Here is a 27,181-nt window from a genome sequence, read left to right on the forward strand (position 1 = left end):
CCAGTCGTTTAAACAGCAAAAATATAATTTTCTTTGTTTTTTACTTGAAATCGCAAAAAATTTTGACTCACAAAAGTAATCAAGTACCTGTATACAGTATTAAGGGTGATTAATGAAATAGGAAAATCAAAAGAGCAGAAGTACTTCTGATATTTCGATTTGTGTTGTGTTGCCATAGACAACGAGCATGTCACACAGTCGAGAGTGTTTACCTTTAGGTAGGCCATCGTCAGGAGGGGTAACAAGGTGAATGGGACAAGGTACAGGAGAGCAGGCTGGGCCGCCTTGAACACTTCAGAGGATACAGTTGCCGTTAACAAACCTGAAACAGGCAAACATTATATAAACCTCACTATGTAATAACCAGATACAGCATAACTGGCAGGGCATCCAGTTGACCCTAGACTTATAGCAGATTCAGGAGTCAATTAACCATTTCTCAGAATTCTGAAGGGTAAAAAAAATATGACAAATAGACATGTGTTTCAAACTCAAAGAGTCAAATCTGATTTTTGGGAGCAAAAACTAACTCTGAAGGGTCTACTGGATGCCCTAATTGTGAGCAATGCAGTATTTAGAAATACTTATAAATATACTTGTACACATCAGTTTCAGGTCATGCTTAGCAGAAGTCTTTGAAAGCACTGTTACTGTGTAAATGCTGTCATTTTCAGACTAAAATTAGGGAATAATGTTGAAATATATGAAGCAAATTAAAAGCTTTGAAATATTTGAGGCAAATGAAAAGCATAGCAATGTCTGTTCCAAGTGAATAATTATAACAATGAGCCTAAATATGCTTTTAGGTGTGATTGAATCTTTTAAAAGACAATAGGTTATAACAATGAAAAGTGAAGGCCTGCTTGATCTTGTAATTTGTGGAGTTTACTGTATATTGATGGCTAAACAATACCACAACTTACCAAGGAAATAGCCTATAAGAGAACAATGGAAATAAGTAAGTTTCTGTACATAGTTGGAGGGTGGGGGCACGCCTGCCTCAATTGACGACACCTGTGTTTTCTTGTAGGCATCATATCGCAACACAAAACACAGCAACAAACCAGGCATTACCTATAACAGAAAAAATGTCTTAGAGAACAGCTGAACCGAACAACAGAATAACCAAAACTACAGTCATTGGGGCTAACAAAGCTTTGTTTTTTCTTCTTTATAAAATCTCAGATCAACTGATTAAGGAAGTGCCAGAATGAAGTTGATGGACTCAAACTCAAGTCTCTGAATACAGGGATTTGTATTTCCCAAAACAATGTGGGTAAAGTATAATTTACCTTTGATTGGTCCCACCTTTTGATGATTGTGACATCATATTTTGACGTGAATTTGGTGACGTCATAATCACCCAAAGTTGGGACTAATTAATGGTAAATCATACCTCACCCACAACATTTCAGGATCTCCAAACCCCAATAGTCTAAAGGCACTGACTGAATGTCGGACACCTTAAGATCGCTTTCATGCAGGATTAATTATAAATCAAATCTGCAATATAGGGATTTTGATAAGTGCTACATGAATAAATAAATAAATTATTATTCATACACTCTTTCAGAATTTGTTAATGATTTGATTATTCAGACTCCTTGCCGTAAACAGAATTGTACAATTATTCAGTAATAGGTAGGTTGTTTTTTATTGTTTGCTTGTTTTCTTTTCAAAATGAAAATAAGATATTGTTGTACTTACAATATCCCCTAACCCAAGCATGGAAAAGTGACTAGAATTCTGCAAACTGTAAGAGAAAACATCCATATCATACAATCATATAAAGTCAAGTCACGTCAATCAAACAGCATGCCATACAGATTTACATCTTATTGAACGACTGCAGTTTACATTTATTGCCCATATTTCATGTAAAATCTTACTACTGTATAGACACTGAAAACATAAGTTTCACAAGAACTCAAAATATTCATTTTTAAAGACTTTCTCACAGGAATTTAATTATGTCTTTTAAACATGTGGTGATTAAAAGTCTGGATTTGTTTTGTCCATGAAACATATGAAGTTTAATCTCATATGAAAATAAGCAGTAATGGAGACCAACGGTTGATTGCCCTTTGCTCAGATAAGTGTAGCGACAGAGCATAGTGCTATCAATCGTGGGCCTCCGACAATGGAAAAGTTGTTTCGCATTAAAACATATTTTTGTTTGTAAGAAAATATTGGGTAGGTTACCTTGGAAACACTAATTTGCCTGGCAAGGAGAGTTTTGGAGCGTCTCTCATCAGGCCATTCAAATGAAGCTTTTTGGCAAGAACCCCTACCTGTAAAATATACAACACATGATATGGTATAAAGAATGACCGTGAAATCAAATTCTTCTCCCAATCACTAGTAACTCCTACGTATTAACTGTCATAACTAAATAAAACATTCTCTTTCAAATTTCATTAGCAATATTTCTGTAGCTTTCTGTTTCCCATTTGTACTTAAAAATTGGGATGTATGTGTTTTAATCTCAAAATATTTATAAAGATAATTTTATCTAGCATAATTATGCTTTGGTAACAAGCTGAATATTCTTATTTAAAATTGCTATAATGCATTAAATCAAATATACATGATCCGATGCAAAAACATTAACTTACAGGATTTTCAGCTGGTCTAGTTGCAACTTTGACCATAACATTGGCACTAAATATGTACGAAGAAAAAAATACCTGTGGGAAAAAAAACCCAAACATTTAATTCAATTTATAACATGTTATATATACATCGTGATAAGGTTTGCTACAAAAGTTACAAAGCAAGCATCTGGTATTTGTTTGTTTGACCCTTATAAGGGGAGATAACCACTACCTTCTAATATCTCAATAGGAAATCATGCCCTCACTGCATAGGTGAATGGTACAAATTTCTAATATTCCTCCTAAATATCCAGACCTAAACTATTGTTTTAGCAGAACTTTTGATACAATGACTTAAATGATGCCAGAGATGATGTTTTGTAACTCACCCAGAACACATCATAGATAAGAAGACCGACCAGGAGCAGGGTGGACACCTTGAGGCTGGGAAGTCGGACGAGAGCTATAAATGCCACACAAAGACCCATTCCCAGGGCTGCAATAGAAAACAATACAGATATCATACAGACACATAGGCAATTAACTGCATTCAGGCGGCAGTCATGGGCTAATGAATGTCAACTGAAAGCATTTCAATCATTACATTCACATTTTATGGTAATTTTGCAAAACTTCATCGAGATGTTTTGTTTATTTAAGGACTGACTAGTGAAATTTGGTTCTCATAAAGATTTCACAGAGAAATAAGTTTCTATAAAGAATAAACAGATGATTGGGGTATCTACAATTATTGTCAGCACAGTAATGGTTACATTATATTCATAATCATGATATGTAACATTTATGGAATCATAATTGCTAATTAAGCTTGGTAATGTTATTCATGTGACTGCAAAGTGAGATTATAATAAAGATAAAAATATCACATCATTATTGCAGGAAGGGAACTTTGAACTATTTTCTACGGTAACTTACCGTCCATGAGAAGCCAGTGGCCAGTCAGCACCCAGACACACACAATTAAGAAGGCTAGACAGAAGGACAGGATCTCTGCTGCAGTGAAGCGGCCACACACACCAAAGGATATCCTGGCAAGACACAATTATTCGTGTGAGAAAAATCCATAATAGGAACATCTGACTAAATACCACCATAGCCTTTTACTTGACAAGCAATATGGTAGATGTATGTAATTTCTCATTCAGATTATAATCAGGCGGTATTGTTAAAGTTTGAAACCCTTGGCGCAGTTGCCATGAAACAAATGTAAAGAGTTAATTTTTCTCAGGTAATCCAGTTTACATCCAACTCCTAAACTTGGGCATTTCTCTAAATGACCTTGGCAGTGAATGGGACATTATACAAAGTAAGTCTAACCTATATTGTTTCCAGAGATGTAAGGGTGATGAAGACTATGAGAAAGTTTTATAGTTGATATCATGATTACACAGATAATAGTCTGTTTTACTTCAATATGAAGTCAGGTCTCAGTTTCAAAAATATTCCTTAACATTAGGGACGACTTACTTTTGTCCACTGGAGCATGGCTTGATGAGGTACTGTGACATTGGTAACAACAGGAAGGCAAACGCTACAGTCGCTAACACTGTAAGGGAAAACAGGCAAGTTAGACAGAGTTATGGCAGGAAGGGGCTTATTGCCTTTTATATATGACCTTTAGGCAAAGCTGGAAGAAGCTTATTTTTTTATGACCTTTAGGCAAAGCAAGAAGGGGCTAATTGTCCTGTATGACCTTTAGGCTAATTAGGAAGGGACTTATTGTCTTTTATGACCTTTAGGCAAAGCAGGAAGGGGCTTATTGTTTTTTATAACCTTTAGGCTAATCACAAAAGAGGCTTATTGTTTTTTAAGACCTTTAGGCAAAGCAGGTAGGGGCTTATTGTTTTTTATAATCTTTAGCCTAATCAGAAAAGGGGCCTTTTGTCTTTATTGACCTTTAGGCAATGCAGGAAGGGGCTTAATGTCTTTTATGACATTTCTTTAGGCTAATCAGGAAGGCCTTATGTCTTTTATGACCTTTAGGCAAAGCAGGAAGGGGCTTATTGTCTTTTATAACCTTTAGGCTAATCAGAAAAGGGTCTTATTGTCTTTTATGACGTTTAGGAAAATCAGGAAGGGACTTATTGTCTTTTATGACCTTTCTTTCTGCTAATCAGGAAAGCCTAATGTCTTTTTTACCTTTAGGGAAAGCAGGAAGGGACTCATTGTCTTGTATGATCTTTTGACAAAGCAGGAAGGGGCTTATTGTGTTATATGACCTTTGGGCAAAGCAGAAGGGGCTTATTGTCTTGTTTGGGCTTATGGCTAATCAGGAAGAGGCTTGTTGTCTTTAATGACTTTTAGGCTAATCAGGGAGGAGCTTATTGTCTTTTATGACCTTTAGGCAAAGCAAGAAGGGGCTTATTGTCCTGTATGGTTTTATGGTCAAGCAGAAAGGTCTTACTGTCTGTTATGGACTTAGGGTCGATTAGGGAAGGGCTTATTGCCTGTTGAACACTGTTAGTGTTAATCTAAGATGAGGTACGTAATTGTGATCTGTGATCTGACTTAAATTACAGCCCAGCATGTATACATGGTCATAATCACCTGCTGTCTAAAATATCATAATTACATATGTAAAACAAAGCTTTAACACTTTCTCTGTTTCACACCTGTGTATTACTTATCTACAGGTGGTTACTAACTGTTTAACACCTCGACATGAGGTGAGAACACAGTACAGGTGAGTGCTTTAACACCTGAACATGAGGTGAGAACACAGTACAGGTGAGTGCTTTAACTGGTAGTTACTGTGGTACTGATTAAGCTTTTTATCTAACTGTTTATCTGACAAATTGTCAGTTTTCTACTGCCTGTAAAATATGGTTCACCAAACACAAGTGTTCATGGTTGTGAAAATCAGATAAAATGCCAGGTTAAAAAAATTTTACGCTCATAAAACATAAAATCAATCTTCAACAAATTTTCTTCCACCTTCAATATATTTTCTATGACTAGACATATGTGTTTAAAGTGAACATTATGGAATCCCTGAAAACTAACATACCTAATCATGACTTGTCTATGAAAACAGCTTCACTAACTAACAATATTGTTTTATTTCAAAAGTACATAATTTTGAAGTCATTTAACTTTTCCTTAATATAATGTTCCAATTTTCAAATTTAGGAAGTATATCAAATATCACTGTTATATGAAACAGAATTTTACATCTTGTAGGCATAGTTCCTATCTAATAACAATGAATAAAATGAAACAGTTTAAAATTAACATTAAATAAATAATTCAAGGACAAGTTCCCCTTATTGTGCCTCACCTGCAGTACAAATTGCAAACACCATCTGTAGTGAATCAAAGAAGAGGAACATTACAAGGAGGGACACTGAGGCTCCAATTGGGAGAAATGCTGCCTGGCATGAGTCAATGGTCTGGAGCTCTACAACAGTAAATGACAAAATATTTTAAAATGATATCAATAAAATCTAAATAATTCAAATTTAAAATTAGTTATCGTTATTTTTTACAGCTGATATATATTGGGTACTTTTCTTTACTTTTGTCTATGCTTCAAGGCAATTAAGCCTTTTCAGTTATTTATAGTCATCCCATTTCCAATTTTCTTTTTTAATGTAGCCAACAAAATGGTCTCTTTTAGTTAAATTTCCAAGAAACACAACAGTTATATTCCTACTCATATTACTAATTAATTGCTTTCTTATCAACGTAAAATGTTTCCATATCCAGACAAAGTTCAAATTATTATGATTTATAATGATTCACTCACGTCCTTCATTTTCAGATTGGGGGTAGGAATCTTTCACTTTCTCCTTTTCTTGATTTTCTTGATCAATATTTAAAGATCTGGAAAAGAGAAATACTTCTGTTATAATTCTATTTGGCAAGGCATCTGAAAGAACATTCAACGACGATCAGACAATCTACAAGCAGTTCAACGTATAGCTTTTACACTAGTCTACAGCAGTTCAACGGATAGCTTTTATACTACAGCAGTTCGATGAAAAGCTTTTATAATACAGCAGTTCAACGAATAGTTTTTATACTACAAATATGTTTTTCATTCTTCACACATAGTAATGATTACCCCATATCACAGAGTTGGTGAGACTGTGTTAAAACTTTCAGTTATTCAACTTTTCAGGCTAAATGAGTTCAAATGTTTCATTTACAGTTTGCTGGGACATTAGATACATATTATACCTTATATATGTATATGTATTAGAAACATGGAGCTTTGAGATTAAGTAAAGCTCACCCATCATACAAGTTTTGATAGACACTATTTACCTAACAGTCTTTACAAGGGTATTTTTTCTTGATACACATTAAGTTCTTCAAAATGATTGACTCATGATCAGCTCAAGTACCTTCCGGGCATATTAAAAATGAACAACACGTATTTAAAAGCTCTTTTAAAGCAATTGAAAAGCTCCAAGCATATATTTCCTGCAATACATTAAGTAAAGAGTTATAGCATTAGTCAACAAAATCAAACTAGTCTCTAGAAACACTTTTGTGATGTTTTTTGTTTCAAGCTGCTAACACACGATACAAATTAATTTGATGTAATGGTTGTATGTGAGCGTACAATAACAAGTACAGTGTATGGTGTAGAAGAACAGGGAAAAATACATGATTCCTGTCGAGTGTCGACCCGCGTGTCTCCTGTGTGAAAATTATGGCTCTACCAACTGAGCCAAAGAAGCATACTCAGCCAGCTGAATGACAGAGACCGTATTTAACACTAAGTACAAAACCTACAAACTTACTCCTTTCACAATGGTATACATGTATGTACTCTTTTACCTTCATCGGACAATAATTGGAGTACCATATGTCATAAGTGTAAAATGTGTATGATTTGTCTTTAAATTAATTACTAGTCTGATGGAAGTGACAAGGTACAAACTACATTACTCATCAAAACGTCACAAATAATTCTTGGTTGTACAACACAAGCTTTACATAAATTGCCCTTTTCGTCCTGAAAAATTGTTTTTAATACTTATATTTACTAAGAATGCATTCAGGATGAATCTATTCTCTACTACATACTGTGTCACATATGTTGTCATTCATGATTTTGAAACATAATGAGAATGTACCCGACATATGTTCATACCTATATTTCTGTAATACACTCAGACCGACTGACACATCTTGATCAGATGAACTCTTGACAACAGCAGGATGAGTACAGAAGGCAGCAGTTAATTAGCACCTTCCCGCTAAGTCAACGTTTGTGACACTTCATTTGTTAAATCCAAAAGAGGACTATCTGTACATGAGTTCACTGAATGGTGAATTGTGTGAAATTTCTACTATTTAATGGACGTTAACGCTATACATGCAGTGATTTTTCGGGGTATTTTGTGAATTTTTCTTAAAATTTGTTTTATAGTATTATAAACATATTATCGAGTAATATTGACAGGGTAATAAAATTACTATGTTATAGCCATGAAATTGTTGTAAGCGTGTTCTTTATAACCGTATTTTACTGTAATTTCATACTTAGTTATGTACTAGTTTTGGCAAAATAGAAATATACCTAAACAGTTCAGCTGTGTAATAAAAGGGGAGAAATAAAACGGAGTGTGTGGTACTTTGTCATTGCTTTTATACTTTAAACAGAACAATCTGAAATAAAATCCTTGACAAAAGATCTCAACATGATACCAGCATCAATTTCTTTATGAGGACCAGACCCTGTGGTGAAGTTAGACACTGGCACACGCCCAATGTCATTGTTCTGATTTATAAAACTCAACTGTCAAACTTGACAACAGGAAAAGTGTTAGTGGTGTCAACTTACAGACACAGATCCACCAGCCTTGCTGACCCAGGTTGTTGACAAACAACTGAATATCTTAGGTAAAGCAGTTTAATATCTAGGCCTTTATCGGGGGTCAGACAGCCTAGCTAGCTGAGCTTTACAAGTCTACTGAATTCCGATCTACATGTGAGTGAAGTGCCCAGTACATGTACTTATCTTAACACCATACAGGACTTGGGTTTATTTTGTTTTATGTCCTAACAAGAGCTGTGGGAGCTAAGTAAATCCGGTAAATACGGTATTTACAACAACAAAATAAAATTTGCAGTAAAATCCATCACTAGGGCCATAACACTATGGACATTAATCTCCCTTCATGTTAACATGTTAAAGTGGTTCTAACAAATTTTATTTCAAGATTTGAATAGGTAAACTTATATGCATGGGGCTTTTACTGATTTCCAGCCACAACAATTTAACTATTACCGGTAAACAAAGTAAGGGTACTGCTCAAACAAGATGTACTTAGGCTAAAGAAAAGGGTTCATACAAGGGTAAGAGAGCTTATTGCAGTAAATACACTGTACTGCTTATACAGGAGCATGAAGGCTTATTGCAGTAAAAAAGTACTGTTCAGTATATACAGACTACACAAAGGGATTTATACAGGGGTAATAGGCTTATTTTATTACATTAAATGCAGTACTATACAGCATATACAAACTACAGAAAGGGATTTATACAGGGATAATAGGGCTTATTACAATACATACAGTTCTGTTCAGCAACAGGCTACAAAAGGAGGCTCATACAAGGACATCAGGGCTTATTATAGTAAATACAATACTTTTTATATAGGAGCATGAGGGCTTATTACAGTAAATAGAGCACTGCCCAAGTAAAACATATTACACTGCCACTGTACGGCGCCCTCTGCATGGTGAGATGTAATACATTTGACCTAAGCGCTGTGAATACAAATGACTAAATGCCGTTACTGCCACTTGCTTTCCCTTGATTGATAGATATTATTAGATGTATACCAAATCTAGTTATAGCTTGTCTATAGGGGACTATCGAATATATTCAACTCATAAATGTCCAAATTAAGAAGGATTAATATTTCTAACTGGATTCTTTCTTACAATGCTATTCTGTTATGCCACCAGATGCATGCTAAACTGCTCTTTTCTATTCCTGGGAGTAATTGAATTTTTCAGTTTTACAGTGAGACATAAATCATCTCTAGTATATTACTTTTCTTTGTCTTCATTTTGCATCTGATAACACTTTGACTATTGTAAATGTGGATATTTTCGTGAGTGCTTAATTTCACAAATTGCATGCATAAAACTTTCACAGTGTTGTTATTTTTGCGATAGATACACTTTCATAATTTTAACAACAAAATTTATACATGTACAGAATCTTATATGAAGGGGAAATTTTCGTGATCAAGCGATCTTCATTTAATTAACAAAAGGTCCCCCTCACGTAAAATTCCACCCTAACAGTATCTACAATCGATAATTTTAAGGTTTTATATGCATCCTCTTCCAAAGGTTGGTTGGTATACATGTATATATAGGGCAATCTTATTATTATTTTTTTAATCCATGATAGCTATTTCAACGAGATAAGGTCACAATTCAGCTTGCAGTTATTATCATTGCATGATAGCTGTAGAACAAGCACTGACATCATTATGCTGATATGACAGACAAATGACATTAAAAGCCGTATATGTAATCATGGTCTTTACAACTACAGATGGGCTGTAAATCCTCTTATTTGATCTCATTTAACTTAAAGACCTTGTTAAACTAAAAGTTTTTTTTCATCCACATAAAAATAAATCAGTAAACCCATTCACCCCCAATTACATATTTAAACTCTTCCCATTTTTAGGACAGATCGGTCTATAATTGAATATTAGGGGACTCTTTACTACACTCCTGTCACCTTGGAGATAATGAGATTTGGCTGCAGTTTATCAAAAGTTGTTTTCAGGAAAGCAAATGTATCAGACGACATAAGATCAATAAATAGGATATTAAATGAGTGTTCATTTCATATGAGATTTTATTAAAAGAGGTTTTTTTCTTCAAATTATTCATTAAAATTAAAATTTCAAGATAGGTTTCATAAAATTTCATATGAAATGATAACTCATTTGAGATACTTTTTTATCACATAACTACAACAACGTACATTTTGAAGAATTTCAATGTCAAAATGTATTACAAAATCCTGGGGAGATTGCCATTTTGTCACGATTTCCTGAAATATTGATGTCACAATGGATTTAAAGTCAACGAAACATGGTTCAGGTTATTTTACACTAGTGACGTATGCAAAAATATAACAGGGCGAAGTCACTGGATATCAGGCGGATTATGTGATAATAAGTAGCTTCAATACTGGTTGTGTTTATAAGGTACATACCTAAAACTGCCGTACACAATCAGTAGTATAGAGATAACAAAAGTTGATAGTCGGGAGGAGTCCATCAAGGTAAAAGCCCTGCAACACAAAAACATTTGGAGAAAACATCAGAAAAAAGAATCAACATTGATGAACTTTTTTGGATGAAGTGGTTTCTGCAGATGATCATTCATACATTCATACGACAATAGAAATCTAGAACTGTCGTCATGGAGATCAACTTGTTCCAATATAGATTATTGTATACACATCTACACTGAATAAGGATTATTGCCACCATGCAAGTTTCAAATCCGTACAGTAGTTTAGGAGGAGTAGCTGTTTAACCATTGTGTCTATAGACAGATAGATGGACAAACTCCCTAAATACAATCTAGTATACTTCATCCCCCCCCCCCCCCCAATTTTTTTTTTTTAAATCCAAGACCGGTAAGAGGGTATAATTAATCATGGTACGAATACATTATAATGAATTAAACTGATTAAAAACTGGTATTCTGTCATTATAAAACAGTGCTAGGATGTACATATGATGTATTCAATATACAAAATCCATTTTATGTCACAAACACATTATTGATATTTATTTTAATATTTTTTTCCCCAAAGGAAGCCAACCTAATTATCATTATGTCTATAAACTAAATACATTTGAGGTTTTACTTATTGTAACGAGAGACATTTGTGGACAACTCATGAAGGAATTATACTATGTTTCCAGGCATAGAATGTGATTTATTATTAGACTAAGGTTTTTTTTGGGACAGGGGTCTTTTGTGGTTACATTCTGTGTTTATAATTTACATCTTGGACTTAGTTGTTTAGGTTTACACATCCCTTCAACATTCATAAGAAGCCAAGTATCTGTGTGCCTCGAGATATTGGTATCAAGAAGCTTTCTGATGTCAAATCTTTTCACCTGCTCTTGTGACAGAAACCTTAGGTGTGAGCTCACTTACGAGATGGTGGCCGAAGCCTCAGGACTTAGTTGCTCCTCAGCCGCCATGGCTGAGGTCACTCTAGGTCGTTAACAACTTCCTGTACAGAGGGATGATCAAGTATGGGGACAGCGGTGGGATACACAATCTCTCCAGCCCGGGACTTTCAGTGGTACTCTATATACCTGCTCAAGTCTTCCTGAAAAAAAAATCACAACAATTATTAAAGGTTATATTTATAATACCAAAGCATTAAGTCATTATACTTATTCAGAAGATCATGAAGCATTTTTTTTTTATTTCTTGCTTTTGAGCAAATATCCTGATTATGTTGAGATTAAAAATAATACACTATATAATAAGGATACATCAATATATATTGACAGAAATTCTTATAAGGATGCATCAATTTAAACTGACGAAAATCGTTACAAGGATGTGTTAATACAGATTGACAGAAATCCTTATAAGGATGCATCAATTTAAATTGATGAAAATCGTTATAAGAATGTGTTAATACAGATTGACAGAAATCCTTATAAGCATGTGTCAATATAGGTTGACGAAAACCCTTATATGGATGCATCAATATAAATAACTGATAGAAAGCCTTATAAGGAAGACTAGTCCCACACCTGTCCATCACTATCCATCTCTATCAGTGTGATACCCTATATAAGTAACAGTCATAAGAGATTGACCTCTGATTGCCTTAGGTGTGTGCACAGCACTAAGGAGATTTAAAACAGGTTTAACATTATAACAAAGATAAGGCTCAATTACTATCAATACCAAGTGTCAACAAATATAGCTATCAGACACAGAATGACCCCAGGTAAACATGACAAAGTCTTAGGCAAACAGGAAGTCGACATTGTCTCCAAAAGTTGACTGGCCAATACTGTTGAACTTATTACACATCCTGTAGCTGTCAGTGTAACATATTGTCAAAGCCTGTAAACATTAGTATGGACTGTATTTTACATCCTATTTAGTTTAAGGCACTTAAGGATGGGTAAATTGTTGAGTTTCCGAGGGAAAAAAACATTGACTAAAAATAACTAAAAGGCCGTCATGACAGTACATATCTTTGTTTCAAACCACAGCCTTGAATTAAAAACATGCAAACAAAACTACAGTAGTATAGTACTGTAGTAAAATGTTAGCAACCTTAGCTACAAGGGAATATATATATATCATAGGCACAAAGCCATATGTACAATGAAAATCAGTACACTTTTTTTATATAGTGATTTTCGGGTAAAAATGTAAAATGGTTCTACTATATACAGCTATATCAGTATAAGATATATCTTTGGAAATATAAGATTATCTTTGGAAATATAAGATATATCTTTTGGAAATGAAAAGTAACGAAAAACGAGAAGAATTTATCTGGTCTAATATATCATAAAGACATTCCTGAATCATTTCGCCTTTCATTCAATAATAATTGATTGAAAATAAGTTGTATATTACACATAATATTCAATCATTCTTTTCAACAAAGATGTTTATTTTTTATTTTTCATTTGAAATTTTAACAAATAAAAAATATTTTGATTAGAGTACTCATGATGAATCTTAGTAACAATATGTACCTTAATTATCAAGTTAACACATGTACAGTAAACAAAAGATTTCTAATTATAAAACAACAGGTAAAGAAATGGACATAATCAAAAATGTTCCAATACTCTATTACAGCTCTAATAAGTTTATAATATACAAATGTTATTACATGTACTTATTAAATGACACTGTTAGACAAAGGATCTATAGGGCCCGTACGTTATAGCCGGGGACCCCCGTGTTATAACATAGCCTGTACAACGTAATAACCCAAAGCAGTGATGGTACATGTGTATCTGGTATATGCTACAAACAGCCATATTTATCATCTTACCAGGATGTTGTCACTCATCCTTTTTAACACACAAATTCTGGTGTATCCTATATAATTCCCTACCTGTAGTACAGAAGCTATAACAAATACCTGTTCGTGGCCATCCACACTAGTGAGAGCTACGATATTTTATCAACCTATGTGCTGTAAACAAAGACTCACCTAGTGTACAGCTGAGCCCAGGTATACACTACAAAGATCATTTGTGTTTATATTTAGGTCCATGTGTTGAGACACAAAGGCGTTTGTGTACAAATAGGAACCCTGGGAATTTTTTCTATATTTAGTATAGGTATCACATGGTGTAGAGGATGTCAGCAGGCTGGTGTACTATGTACTTGTGTATACATAAAAAGGTATGATTACATTAAAGGTATAATAAGTAGGCTAGAGAGAATTCCGATCAACTGATGTGTTGTTACCGTATATACACCTGATCATGAACATTCTGTACTGAAATTCAACACACAAGCAATGATCAGAAAATCAATACCATAATTAGCAATGATCAGAAAATCAATAACATAATAAGTCTTTTATTGTTCAACTTCTTAATGTTGTAATTGAAATTTGCATTAAACATTTATATTATTTGTTCACATGAGAATACTGATGAATTACAAAAGGAGAGAGTAACGATTTGTTTGGTGTCTTCCTATGTTGATACATGGAGTTAAACCTCTGAATGTTACTCAAAACCCAGTTCAATCAGAAAAACCTTTGCCAGTCTTAATACTTTTTTAGATATATATTAAAGTATATATATTCTTGTAACCTGGTCAATACAAGTGTATGTGGTGAAGTGTGTAAATATTCTGGGAAACTGCAGTGGAAACTGTTGTGTGTCTCCTTGTGATAGTGGAAGTGTTGCCTTTTTATAGTGCTATCTTACTGAAGCATGCTGCCAGAGACAGAACACGCACACACCATGTGGTCACATTATTCCGAATTTGCATATTACAGAGTTATCTGCACTTGCGGTTAGGTATTGATTGTAACGTCGTGTGTTTGCGAGCGTAACATCATACGATTCGGAGAAAATGACGTGAATTGCGCTCACAAAATAATGACGTAACAATCGAAACCTACCCGCAAGGGAGCTAACTCTGTAATATGCAAAGACGGAATACTGACATTGGGGCATGTATACAGGTCTAGAACATCACTTAATAACACCATTCCTCTAAAGACGCTGTACTGCGGCTCTTCTAATTGAGTTAAATTATCACAACTAAACAAAGAGCTAAGAGATAATTGACACTACAATACAACCAAAATAAACCTTAAAACAATGCTGACACTGAAAAACAGAGGAAACTAAAAATTTCTGTTTCAAAGTTACAATTAAAATAAATAATTAAGCACTAATTATACCAAAGAGTAATTAACATCTGTTTTACATGCAAAGATTGAAAATGTTCACCTTAAACAAATGATAGAGGATTTAACAGGTCAAGGACATTCACATGTCGATTCAGTGAAAGTCTGGTGCAGTTGCCTCCTTGATTCCATGTAAAGTTTCTTTTCTAATGCCTTTACTTCAGTGATGTAAGTGTACTTATATCCAAAGAAAGAAATGGAAAGGCAAAAGATAAAATCTGAATCTGTAATCTTTACCCTCAAGTTAATAATTGGTAGTAATATATAATGGATTTCATCCCTGTAGGTTAAATACTATCAATTGAGGTCTCTGACCAAGCTACAGGGCATTATCTGTCATAATACTCAACACCTTTTCTGTCAATTAAAAGCAGAACTAGACTCATTCAACAACCTTTGTAATTTCATAATGGACTGGTCTAGTCTTTGATTGAGAGCCACCATAATGTGTCTTCAGGGATGAGTGAGTTAAATGACAACCGCTATAGATCTCTGGCATCATAACTTTAATCTATGTCCATAGGGTTTCATAATTTTAAAACTCTCATGCATCAATTAAAGCATACATATATCTATTCACATTGTAACTACATAGAAAATTCCCCACAAAAAAGCTAAATTAATTAATATGTTTCGTATATGAACACCTTATGACTAAACCAATTCAATCTTAAATCTTTTTATGGTGTTAAATATACTATTGTTTCGTTTAACAATAACTTAATTATTGTTTGATGTTAATTACACCAAAGTCCAGTCCTATAATTAATTTGTGGTTGTTTTTGGGTACATTAATAAATGAACAGCTTCAATTTTCGAATAAAGTTTTAGTTGCCATTTTCTATGAAAATATAGTGTTCCAATGCCCCTAAAAATATGTCATCTCCAAAAGAACTAAAATTTTAAATTTGATTAGAATGGAAACAGCTGCAGTAGCAACAAAGATGTTGCAGCTTTGATAGTAAGGTACAATTCAATCTCAACACAAAGCCACATAAAAACCTGTTTTTCACTCCGGTGATGAAGGAGTGTCAAAGACAGCGATGTTGATGAATCCCGTCACCTACTCACACCTTCGACAAACTGTGACTACAGAACACAGCAGGATCTGTAAACGTTGCTGTTTCGAGATTGACGTCAATCAGTTCAAATAAATTTTTTTCAATCATTTTTTTTCTTCTAAATTTTCCGGTTTTTAAGAGAAATCCGTCTCCAGGTATTGAGAATTGACGTCCATCAGTACAAATAATATCCAAACTTTTTTTTAAAATAAATTCTCCTCTGTTATTAAGAGAAATTTACTGTCTAGTATTTCATCATTTGATAACAGAAAGTTCTTGTAAACTCAGCTTTTTGCATGCACTTTGGTTAGTTTAACATCCAATTAACAGCCAGGGTCATATAACGACATGCTGGGTTTTATAGTTTAGATGGTGAGGAAAGCTGAAGTACCCGGGGGAAAAACCCACTCACCTGTGGTCAGTACCTGGCAAATTTGTGACCATTCAAATTTGTGACCCTGAATAAAGTTGAGGGCTTGTGGTATTGTCAAGACATCTTAATTACTCAGCCACCGTAGCCTCTTTTGCATTCACAATATACTTTACAACAACATTAATTCACTAAAAATTTTGTTCAATCATAGAACATAAAATATTTTAACTTTCAAGAAAATGTTACAGCAGTATTTGTATGAAATCAACACAAAGACACTTAGTGGATGACTTAGATTGTACACAAAGGATTTCAGATCAACAGATTTCATACAGCTGAATACAGTAGACTGAAACATGTCTGAGCATATGGTTACCTGAAAATCTGCCTAGTATAGTTGTATAACCAGTAAAATACTTGATACAACTGAATAAGGACAAGGTTAACTTAATGTGTAACAAAGATGCTATGTATGCTAAAGAAATGGGGCATGTACAGGTATATTTATGCAATCGGACAGCTGCTTACAGTCCCCCTTAACTCATTCACCACCCGAAATTTCATATTGAACTGGTCTAGTCTTTGATTAAGAAGAGTCTAAATACATCTTCAGGGGTAAATGTGTTAACTTTATATAGGTTCTGAACAGTGAAATACATAACACCTTCAATTCAGGTGCTACAAATTCTTACACAGTATGCCAAGTGGAACCTCAAAATTCCGAACACTTTCATCCCCAGCCTAAACCGTCTGGACTTTGAATGTTCCAGACTGCCGAATTCCCTTTACTAAGTCCATAATCAAATCTGTTCCCGATATAATTACGTCCAGATTGTGAATTTTCCAATCTGCATCTGGATTATCAGGGGACCATAAACAGTAACTATATGTAAGACTCAACACATTACTTATAAAAGCGAATTGTCAGAGGTTTATTCACATAAAGCCCAAACACATTAGCTATACTAATGTGCATTGGTCAGCTATTGGTTTGATAATATGGGTTTCAATGGCTTCAGATGTGCCTTCATTTGGTTTATTTTTGTTATGTCCTATTAGCATTCAACTCATCATTTATCCCTGAAATTTCATAATGGACTGGTCTGGTCTTTGATTTAGAATAGTCTAAATGTGTCTTTAGGGATGAATGAGTTAACAATGTGCAAGGATCTCAAGGGGAGGAAAAGCTGGAGTACCAGGAGAAAAGATGTACAGTGAAGCACACTTATAACAAATTTACAACAGATGGTTATTATAACGTATTAATTTTCATTCCCCAACAAGATTCCTGTAAGATATATGTGTATAACAAACTATGTAAATAACAAAGTAATTTTGTTTGTCCCCAGAGGTTCGTTATAACTGTGTTTTACTATGTATAATCAGTACTTGACAACTTATAGCCAATGGCCATTGGCCAGTATGACTTTTGTCCGAGTAGTTTGTAGTAACATAAATATGACTAACTTAAATATCATCAGATATGCTTGGTTTGCCAGCTGTTACAAACCTTCACCTATTTAAACCCGTAATGTACATGTACAATGAAATCTAAGAATCCTCGTTAGCTCTACATGACAATACACGAATAACTGTGTCTCCCCTCAAGGCTAGCTCAAACAAAGAAATCGGTGATGCTTCCTTCATGTCTCTTCCTGACAAAAATTTATGGACTTTGAAAAAAACCCCGTTGACATCTGGTTACTCATTTCTGTTCATTTGAATCTAGCTACATAGCTAACGGCCAGGGGTCTGCAGATACCATAAATAACAGGTAAAAACTCCTTCATGATACATAATATGTATATGCTGGAAGCCTAAGATATGGATACAATCTGAATGCTCTTGATCCAGATTTTCGTGATTAAATTATTTCTATTACTTATTTTTTTCTTTCATAGAAATCGTAATAAGAAATTAAATCTGAGACCGTTCTTTATCGCCTATCTTGTTTTCTCACCAGGTTAAAAACGCAATAGACATAACGGGGAGACAAAGGGTTTAAGTCAACAAATAAAATTTCTGAATTTTTTATTTTAGAGAAATACCAAAAACAATTTTGAACTATTAATCTATTTCTAAGCAGGTTTGCCACCTATACTCCCTAGAGCTATATACCCTAGTTATATCATTCTGGTCCAAACCATTTCAGTGTAGATCAATGTCGAACAGGTTAGCGCAATGATGAATTTGTGTAATCAGGTTTAGGTTTTATATGTTAAAATTCCTATTAACGGCTAGGGTCATATAAGGATGTGCCAGGTTTCTTGGTGGAGGAAAGCCGGAGTACCCAGAGAAAAACCAGACCAGTGGTCAGTAACTGGCAACTGTCCCACATGGGCTTCAATCTCCAAAGGTGGAGGGCTTGTGGTAATATGTGGAGACATCTAAACCACTCAGCCTCCATGGCCCCCTAGCAAAATTACCATATAGAATAGTTATATAAGAAAACAGAGAAAATGATTTGTTCAATAGTATTTTAGCACAATAATGCAAGCACAAAAAGCACTACAATAAGATTAATGCTCAAACTCTGCATTTGCATATTACATAGTTATCTGCCCTTGCGGGTAGGTATTTATTGTGACGTTATGTTTTTGCAAGCCGAACCTCATACTTTTCGGAGAAAAACGACTTGAATTGCGTCCACGAAATAACAACATCACAATTGATATCTACCCGAAAGCGAGGTAACTCTGCAATATGCCAAGACCGAATATGTACGTTTGAGTTAGTTCATTGCTTATCATTAAGAGGATTAGATATTTCTGTGTTGCCAAAGAATACAGACGATACATTACATAAGTTTATTTCATTCAGTTATGTCGGTCATTATAGTCTGGCAATGAGTTACAAATATATTCATTGAACTGTTCAACATTACACCAATTATTCAATGTCAGTCAACAGTTGTGTACAAAGTCGTTACCGACATACATAAGGACTCTAGAACTTGTCCGATTGTTAAACCAAGTCTGAATTACCATTCAATGATACAATAAGTTTGCTCACACAATTACAGTTTAAACAACATTCTTAAAAGGATTTGAAATGTTAATACCCTTAAATTTGAGGAAGCTTCAAAACCTTTCAATAATCAAATACAGTGCTCCCATTATTATACTTCAAAGACTCTTACTCATACATAATTTAACACATAAGAATTCTGATCGCTGACTGATGTGCATAGCTGATATGATTGTAAATCAATCTGTCTGTGTTCTTCTAGATTTCTTACATGTATAGAGCCTCAAGGACTACAAACAATGAATTTTGGTTGCTACCGTACATAATTAACCTGATATATCATATGTGTAAAAGACATCAACTTTTCCCATTGTTTATCCTAATGCGATGTCAATAGTCTAACTGATTATTCCGTATTAAACCCAATAAGCTAATTGTGGCCATGCCTCGATTTCTTGAAATAAAACTGCAGACTTAAGTCAAAACTTAAGTTTTTCTCCTTATGTAACTTATATGATAATTTATGACTTTAGTCAGTTTTTGACTTAAGTTTGTTTCGAGAAATCGGGGCCATGTCTTCTAACAGCCAGGGTTATTTAAGGAACTACCAGGTTTGTTGGTGGAGGAAGGCTGGAGTACCAGGAGAAAAAACATGGACCAGCATCCAGTACCTGGCAACCGCCCCACATGTTGATTCAAACTCAAAACCGAGAGGTGGAGGGCCTGTGGTAATTTGTTGGGACACATTATCTAGAGTTGAACATAAATACATGTCTGGTAAAGGCAAACAAAATTGGTCCATTTTGTGTGTGTGTGTGTGTGTGGGGTGGGGGGTGGTGGGGGGCGAGGGGAAAAAAACTATTTTTATTTTTTATTTGACATATAAATATCATTGAAATGTATAACTATAATCAATGAAGTTGAAATGTGTAACTATCATCAATGTTTTTATTCAGTATTTAATAACCAAAGTCTTCAATGTCAAAATGAAACCATAAACTTTTACTATCTAATTTTAGATCTTTCTGTTTTGTGTACGATATTACCCGTAATATGGATGTTGTACAAGAAGGCAAATTTTTACACCAATCCATTTTTATGTTTTTTACACACTTCTACACCAGCTGGAGGGCTAATTGTTTCTATCACACAGATGTCGCACCATATATATAGCTATCACTTAAAAAATCAATAGTCGATCACACTGTTAACAATCTTTATATCTCATTTCGCCGCCTACCAGCTACCATATTCGTTTATTTTGGGTTTCAAAGCTTACATCTGCAACAGCTTTAAAGGTCGATGGAATATGATCATTGATCCAGTGATATACCAATTACAAAGACCTGTTACACTTAATTAGATATTAATGCTTCAAGTACCTGTCAGCTGGGCAAGGTATTCACCAGCAAGGCTACCAGTGGGCCATTCATCTCCATTATGACATCCAAATACTATTAGATGGACTGACTGTGGACCAGGTGACTAACTCTGATGTAACTGGCACCAAGCCCGGTGTTGTGAAATGAGGAGGGAATAACACTAAGCATGGTAATAATGTAAACTATCTTTCTTTCCCAGGTGTTTTATTTTTTTTCGCAAATTTTGCGATCAAGGTAAATTCGCAAAAGTTGATCTCCACAAATAATATAAGATAATTCTTGCACCAGTGAATTAAAAGATATCTCCATTAAATTTTAAATCTGTGAAAATGTTTAAAAACCGAAATCGCGAAATTTAGCAGCTGTAAAAGAAAGTTGGTTTACAGTATAACTAAAACCTTGACTTTAAACGATAAAACAAAACCACACAGTGGAACTGACTAGCTCTGATGTAGCTGGTTTTAAGCTTGCATCTTTATAAGGAAGGAGGAGCATAAAGTCGTCCGTAGAGGTTGCACTGGTCCCGATTTCTCAAAAAAAAAAAAAATCAAAAAAAAATCAGATTCAAGTTATTTTCCCTTTTGTAACTTAAATGAAATAAATGCCTTTAAATAAGTCAGGTTTAGACTTAAGCTGGTTTTGAGATATCTTTGCATTGTTACCTAAATCTTGACTTGTACTTCAAACCAAAATGTGAACCTGATCATGACTGAACCAGGAAAGAAATAGGATGTTAAAACATCAAGATCAGATGTGTATAACGTACGTTTTATAAATCCATTTTACTCCAGGGATCTGTTTTACCCTGAATCATATCCCTGTCTGGAAATAGCTTTGTCTGAATCACACAGCTATGAGTGAAGTCAACCCCTGAATGCCTAAACACAGACTAAATTGGTTAATAAAAGTTATACCTCTATCACAATGCTGTTTTCCATAACATTTTATAAATATCATTCCTCTTTGTATAAAATGCATACACATAGTACACATACTATAAAAGCTAGCTATAATCTATATATCCCTACTCAAAAACAGACATGCTAGCTGATTAGTAGTCCAAGTTCTGGTTTTGTGTACTACGGTACACAATATTGTACGAAATATTTGTACAAATTATTAGACTCAGGAGGCTAGATCTAAAACCTTTTGAATTCAGGGTAAAGGCTAGATCTACAAACTCATGAATTTGGGGTAGAGGCTAGATCTACAAACTCTTCAATTCAAGATAGAACTCTTGGATGCAGGGTAGAGGCTAGATCTACAAACTCTTGAATTCTGGGTAGAGGCTATAGTTAGATCTACAAACTCTTGAATTCTGGGTAGAGGCTATAGTTAGATCTACAAACTCTTGAATTCTGGGGAGGTAGGGGCTAGATCTACAAACTCTTCAATTCAAGATAGAACTCTTGGATGCAGGGTAGAGGCTAGATCTACAAACTCTTGAATTCTGGGTAGAGGCTATAGTTAGATCTACAAACTCTTGAATTCTGGGTAGAGGGCAGGTTAGATCTACAAACTCTTGAATTTGGGGTAGAGGCTAGATCTACAAACTCTTCAATTCAAGATAGAACTCTTGGATGCAGGGTAGAGGCTATAGTTAGATCTACAAACTCTTGAATTCTGGGTAGAGGCTATAGTTAGATCTACAAACTCTTGAATGCCAGGTAGAGGCTAGATCTACAAACTCTTGAATTTGGGGTAGGGGCTAGATCTACGAACTCATGAATTCAGGGTAGAGGCTATAGCTAGATCTACAAACTCTTGAATGCGGAGTAGTGGCTAGATCTACAAACCCTTCAATTCAGGATAGAATTCTTGAATGCAGGGTAGAGGCTAGATCTACAAACTCTTGAATTCTGGGTAGACGGCTAGGCTATAGCTAGATCTACAAAGTCTTGAAGGGGGGGTAGAGGCTAGATCTACAAACTCTTGAATTCAGGATAGAGGCTAGATTTACAAACTCTTGCATTTGGGATAGAGGCACGGTCTAGAACTACAAACTCTTGAATTCAGGGTAGAGGCTTGATCTTACAAACTCTTGGACTAGAAGCTAGCTATTTCTTAAAGTATGACATACAAACAAATCACTTAATTCTGGGCTACAAACAAATCACTTAATTCTGGGCTAATTGTCACTTATTATCACAGAAGAAAATGTCCAACACTAAACAGAAGGTTTAGTATTCATTCTGCCCGTAGTATTCATCATCAACTGTCACACCTACCTTACATAACCCCGTTACCAATCAAGCTGTTACATTCTTCACACCTCATTGTATGTTACATATGTATATAGCAGGCTGCTAGCCAGGTGGGCAAGAAGGTGACAGCCTTTCTTTCTTTAATAACAGTCAGCTTTTTTCATTCTGCACTGTTGTTGTTTGATTTCATAAGGAGAAAATTCTATGACCTTCTGCCTTAGATACTAATTCGCGGACAGAAATGTTGACATACATTATTATATATATTTGTCAACCTCAAACAATAATAAGCTACATAGGTTATCTTATTTGTCATTCTTTCCATTTTAAGTTCACGTAAATTGATTTCATGTCGAATATAAATATTCTATAGTAAATTTTGATCTAAGTATGAATAAGAGAAAATATACAGTATAGTAAAACTTGTTTTAAAACGAACACGCTTACAACAAATTCATGGTTAAAATGGTCATAACAAACTATGTATAAATCTACCAGTATGTTTATAATGAAACAATTTTGTTGATCCTTCAGAGGTTTGTTATATCTGTGTTTTACTGTATTTAATTAACAGTCAGTTTTCCCTCCCTCACTTATCAGCAAGGGTTCTACTCTACAATTTACTTGCCTATCTGAAACAGCGGTCACTTTGCTTGTCATTTCTACAAATGATTATATACATATTATCATTGATCATTGTAAATGAATTATAATTGAAGATGTTTAAAACCATAAAACTTTATCTTAATTGCTTTACAAAATGATTATAACGTAATTTTTATAAGCATTTATGTTTCATGTAAGAAGTTGATCAGGGCTTTTTATATACTCAAGGTCATTGGGTTACATATATGGTACACAAAAGTTGCCATCTTTACTCACTATGACTGGTACATAAATAAGGTAACAATTTGTCTATATATATTTACACACACACTGAGCTATTAAATATAAAGTACACAACTAAATGGATATGTGCCCTCCAAGCTAATGGGATGGAAAAGTCTTCCGAAATAGAAATACCATACCACATGTTCTGAACTTCATAAAATAAATAAATGCTTTTGAATAATATATGTTTGAAGTTTCCCAAAGCATTAAAATACATATATATACCTATGAAGAACAGAAAGTTTATATTCATAAGCCATATCCTGTTATTTAGTTTGCATGAAATAATCAATATTTCTATTTTGACTTTCTGTTCCCTTGCATCAAGCTAAACTTTGGACACAACTCTTTGCTGGTCCTTCATGTGATATAATATTGTTCTGTCATCATCAGTCAGGATCATTTAGACAAACCTGTCTATAACGCCCACTGAAGGGGAGACAAAAAAAGTGGTCACTATAGATAGGTTGCCTTTATAGATAGTTGCTTGAGGCTTTTGTGGCAGCTGCCATTCAGTAAACATTGAATGCAAAAAATTTCTGAAATATAATGTAATAGAATTTTAGTACAAATCTTTACTGTATAGAACCAATGCTAGAGCAGATATTACTACCATAATTCACCGCAAATAAGACCCCTTCCACATCTATTTTGACAAATTTCCAGGATTAGGGGGGGGATGGTTAAGTGAATGGTAATTGGTTGAATTATAGTGTTATTATGTATTTGCATATTTTGCATATTACAGTTATCTGTCCTTGCGGGTAGGTATTGATCCTGACATCATGACATCATGTGTTTGCAAGCGTAACATCTAATTTTTCGGAGAAAGAATGTGAATTGCACCCAAAAAATAATGACGTCACAATGGATACCTAGCTACCTGCAAGGGAGCTAACTCTGTAATATGCAAACACGGAATAACAGTTGTGGCAAATGTGATTGAATTTCCCATGTACACAATGTGTGATGTGCATGAGGATGCCTGTAAGATTTGGGAGGCTGCAGTATATTTGTGTTGTGTTTATTTGTTATAATGGATCTTTTGCTGATTGTATAGTGCTATCTCACCGAAGCATACAGCCATAGATACCAAAGAGCACTACATACCCCAACTGGTCACATCTCAAACTTATAAATAATATTGTACTCTGTACACATATATCCAGGTATATGAATCGAACATGACCAACACACTTTATTAATATAGGAGAATCAACATCAGGTGTATTGACAAGAAATTCATAACTTATATATAACCAGAATCAACCATGCTGCAATTACCAATTCAATACTACAGCAATCATAATGAATGGCCTTGACTTTGACATTTTATCCCATGTGCATTATTAATCATAGCAATTATATTATGTTGACTTATTATTGTTCATAACATCACAGGTCATCATGATCACTTAATTCACTGATACAGATATTGGATGCTGTTTTAAGCTTTTCTCAGGCCATCAGCAAACTTTATACCTCTAAATGAAAGTGTTTGACTACCCCAGACAGATATAGTTCTGGTCAATATTGAAATGGCTTTATTTTTAAATGTCACATGGTCATTAATTAGAATTTGTTGAACAATGTCTGTCACTACCAGCACATTACTGAATCATGATAATCAAACATGCAAGATGAGCGAATGGCCCGGTGTCAACCATATAAGTACAGGATAGTCACATGGGCCAACTTCCTGAAAAATATGAACCTGTACACTTGGGCCTCAGGTATTACAATCTGGCCTGAAACCACAAACCTCACCTGATGGAAAGATCGTTTCCAGCTCTTCATACTGACCCTTAACTCTGTCACCCCTATGTAACTTTAGTAGACTCTACCATCCATTGATATGGATGAGTCCATTATGGCCTACAGTGGTGAAAGGGTTAATGTGTTGACCCTTAGCCAGTTACATAATACATACCATATTCGACGTAATTACCGACCCTCCCATGGAGAAGGGGTTTAAGTTATATAAATGCCCCCTTCCCATGGATTTAACGATGTATGATGCCTATGACATCAACATTGTATTCCATATTACATGAACTTGCAATTCTTTTACATGTGAATCATGACGTAATAATGTGTCTCAAAGGTTAAAAGGCACAAGTACAGAAAGACTTGATACGGCTAACATTTTACATCTTGGGTTCACTAATAAGGTCCCACTTTGTTACAATTTTTAAGCAACCTGGGGGCTCATTAAGGCAAATATGGTAGATACTTAAGTGTTTAGATTTGACCCTTAGCCAGCAATATACTAAATAAATGTGAAAGTATTTAACTTTATCAAGTTTGATTTCCCCAAGAAATAATGATTCTATTCTTAAATGAAAGTCATTGATCAATGTCTTCTGATAAGGCGTAGACACAAATTTACTTTGCTAGGATGAAAAATAATCTTTACACGATGAAACTCCAGTGCACAATGCAGACCTGCAGCGCTTTTCAGTTCAAACCCTATCAACAAAGCTGGGTTTAAGTAGTACATAGTCATTGATATTTCTCTGTACGCAGTGTACAGTCTGCCTTAATGCATACAAAGGACATTTGTGGGAATTTTCACCAGGTTGAGTTTGTTGGTAGAATGATGGTGCCAGACAGAATTCTAATATGGTGAATATTGTCTCTCTGGATGTGGTATTATGGTATTACCGTATCACCTGGTCTTTGAGCTCAAGGTTTAAATAAATTCTCATGAAGCTTATTAGTCATATAAACATACAATTACTGTTCACCACGTTATTTTTCACCTATACAATATAAGAATTTCCTGTCTTTGTTATTCTCAACATATTTGTGAATATACATAAATTTGCGACCAGGGGTTCATAATGACAATATAGTGCATTCATATATATCATTTATACAACTATTATAGTGTAACATTTGAATTAGTGTTAACTATTCTTAAATTATACTCTATTTTCCCTGATTCAAGATCATTATCTATTATCAATAATGTGAATGCTAGTGGGGTATATGCTTGCAATTAATCGTCTGTGTCTCTGGCAACATGCTTTTGTGAAATTCATTTGTAGCACTATAATCAAAGTACTCAAAGTACTGCAAATACAACGCAGCAGAAACAGAAAAATAGAATGAAATCAAATGAATTTCCAAAATCAAAATATATAAACCATATGATAAAGACTTTAATATCAATTATTTCAAGAACATTCAACTGATCACAGAAAATACATATGTTTTGTTTGACATTTTTCTTAATTAAAGTTCCAACATGAAAATTACAAA

The 27,181-nt window shown here is 34.4% G+C and overlaps 1 protein-coding gene across 5 annotated transcripts in view; it reads right to left on the bottom strand.

Moving 5' to 3' along the window:
* LOC138331959 (signal peptide peptidase-like 3) overlaps positions 1-27,181 on the bottom strand; it is a 37,337-nt gene that overhangs the window by 4,476 nt on the left and 5,680 nt on the right. Inside the window, exons 1-13 of one of the 5 annotated variants that reach the window (XM_069279857.1) lie at positions 13,822-13,936; positions 11,775-11,952; positions 10,816-10,893; positions 6,361-6,437; positions 5,893-6,012; positions 4,083-4,161; positions 3,531-3,643; positions 2,984-3,090; positions 2,616-2,687; positions 2,203-2,291; positions 1,708-1,753; positions 924-1,074; positions 213-322 (exon numbers count right to left, since the gene is read on the bottom strand). In XM_069279857.1, the coding sequence (XP_069135958.1) occupies positions 213-322; positions 924-1,074; positions 1,708-1,753; positions 2,203-2,291; positions 2,616-2,687; positions 2,984-3,090; positions 3,531-3,643; positions 4,083-4,161; positions 5,893-6,012; positions 6,361-6,437; positions 10,816-10,893; positions 11,775-11,821 (1,089 nt within the window). In that variant the 5' untranslated portion in view covers positions 11,822-11,952; positions 13,822-13,936. Of the gene's footprint in view, positions 1-212; positions 323-923; positions 1,075-1,707; positions 1,754-2,202; positions 2,292-2,615; positions 2,688-2,983; positions 3,091-3,530; positions 3,644-4,082; positions 4,162-5,892; positions 6,013-6,360; positions 6,438-10,815; positions 10,894-11,774; positions 11,953-13,659; positions 13,679-13,722; positions 13,937-27,181 lie in introns of those variants that run through there. The other 4 variants (XM_069279858.1, XM_069279860.1, XM_069279861.1 and 1 more) reach the window with 4 other exon arrangements.

This window comes from Argopecten irradians, chromosome 9 (assembly GCF_041381155.1).
Source record: "Argopecten irradians isolate NY chromosome 9, Ai_NY, whole genome shotgun sequence".
NCBI lineage: Eukaryota > Metazoa > Mollusca > Bivalvia > Pectinida > Pectinidae > Argopecten > Argopecten irradians.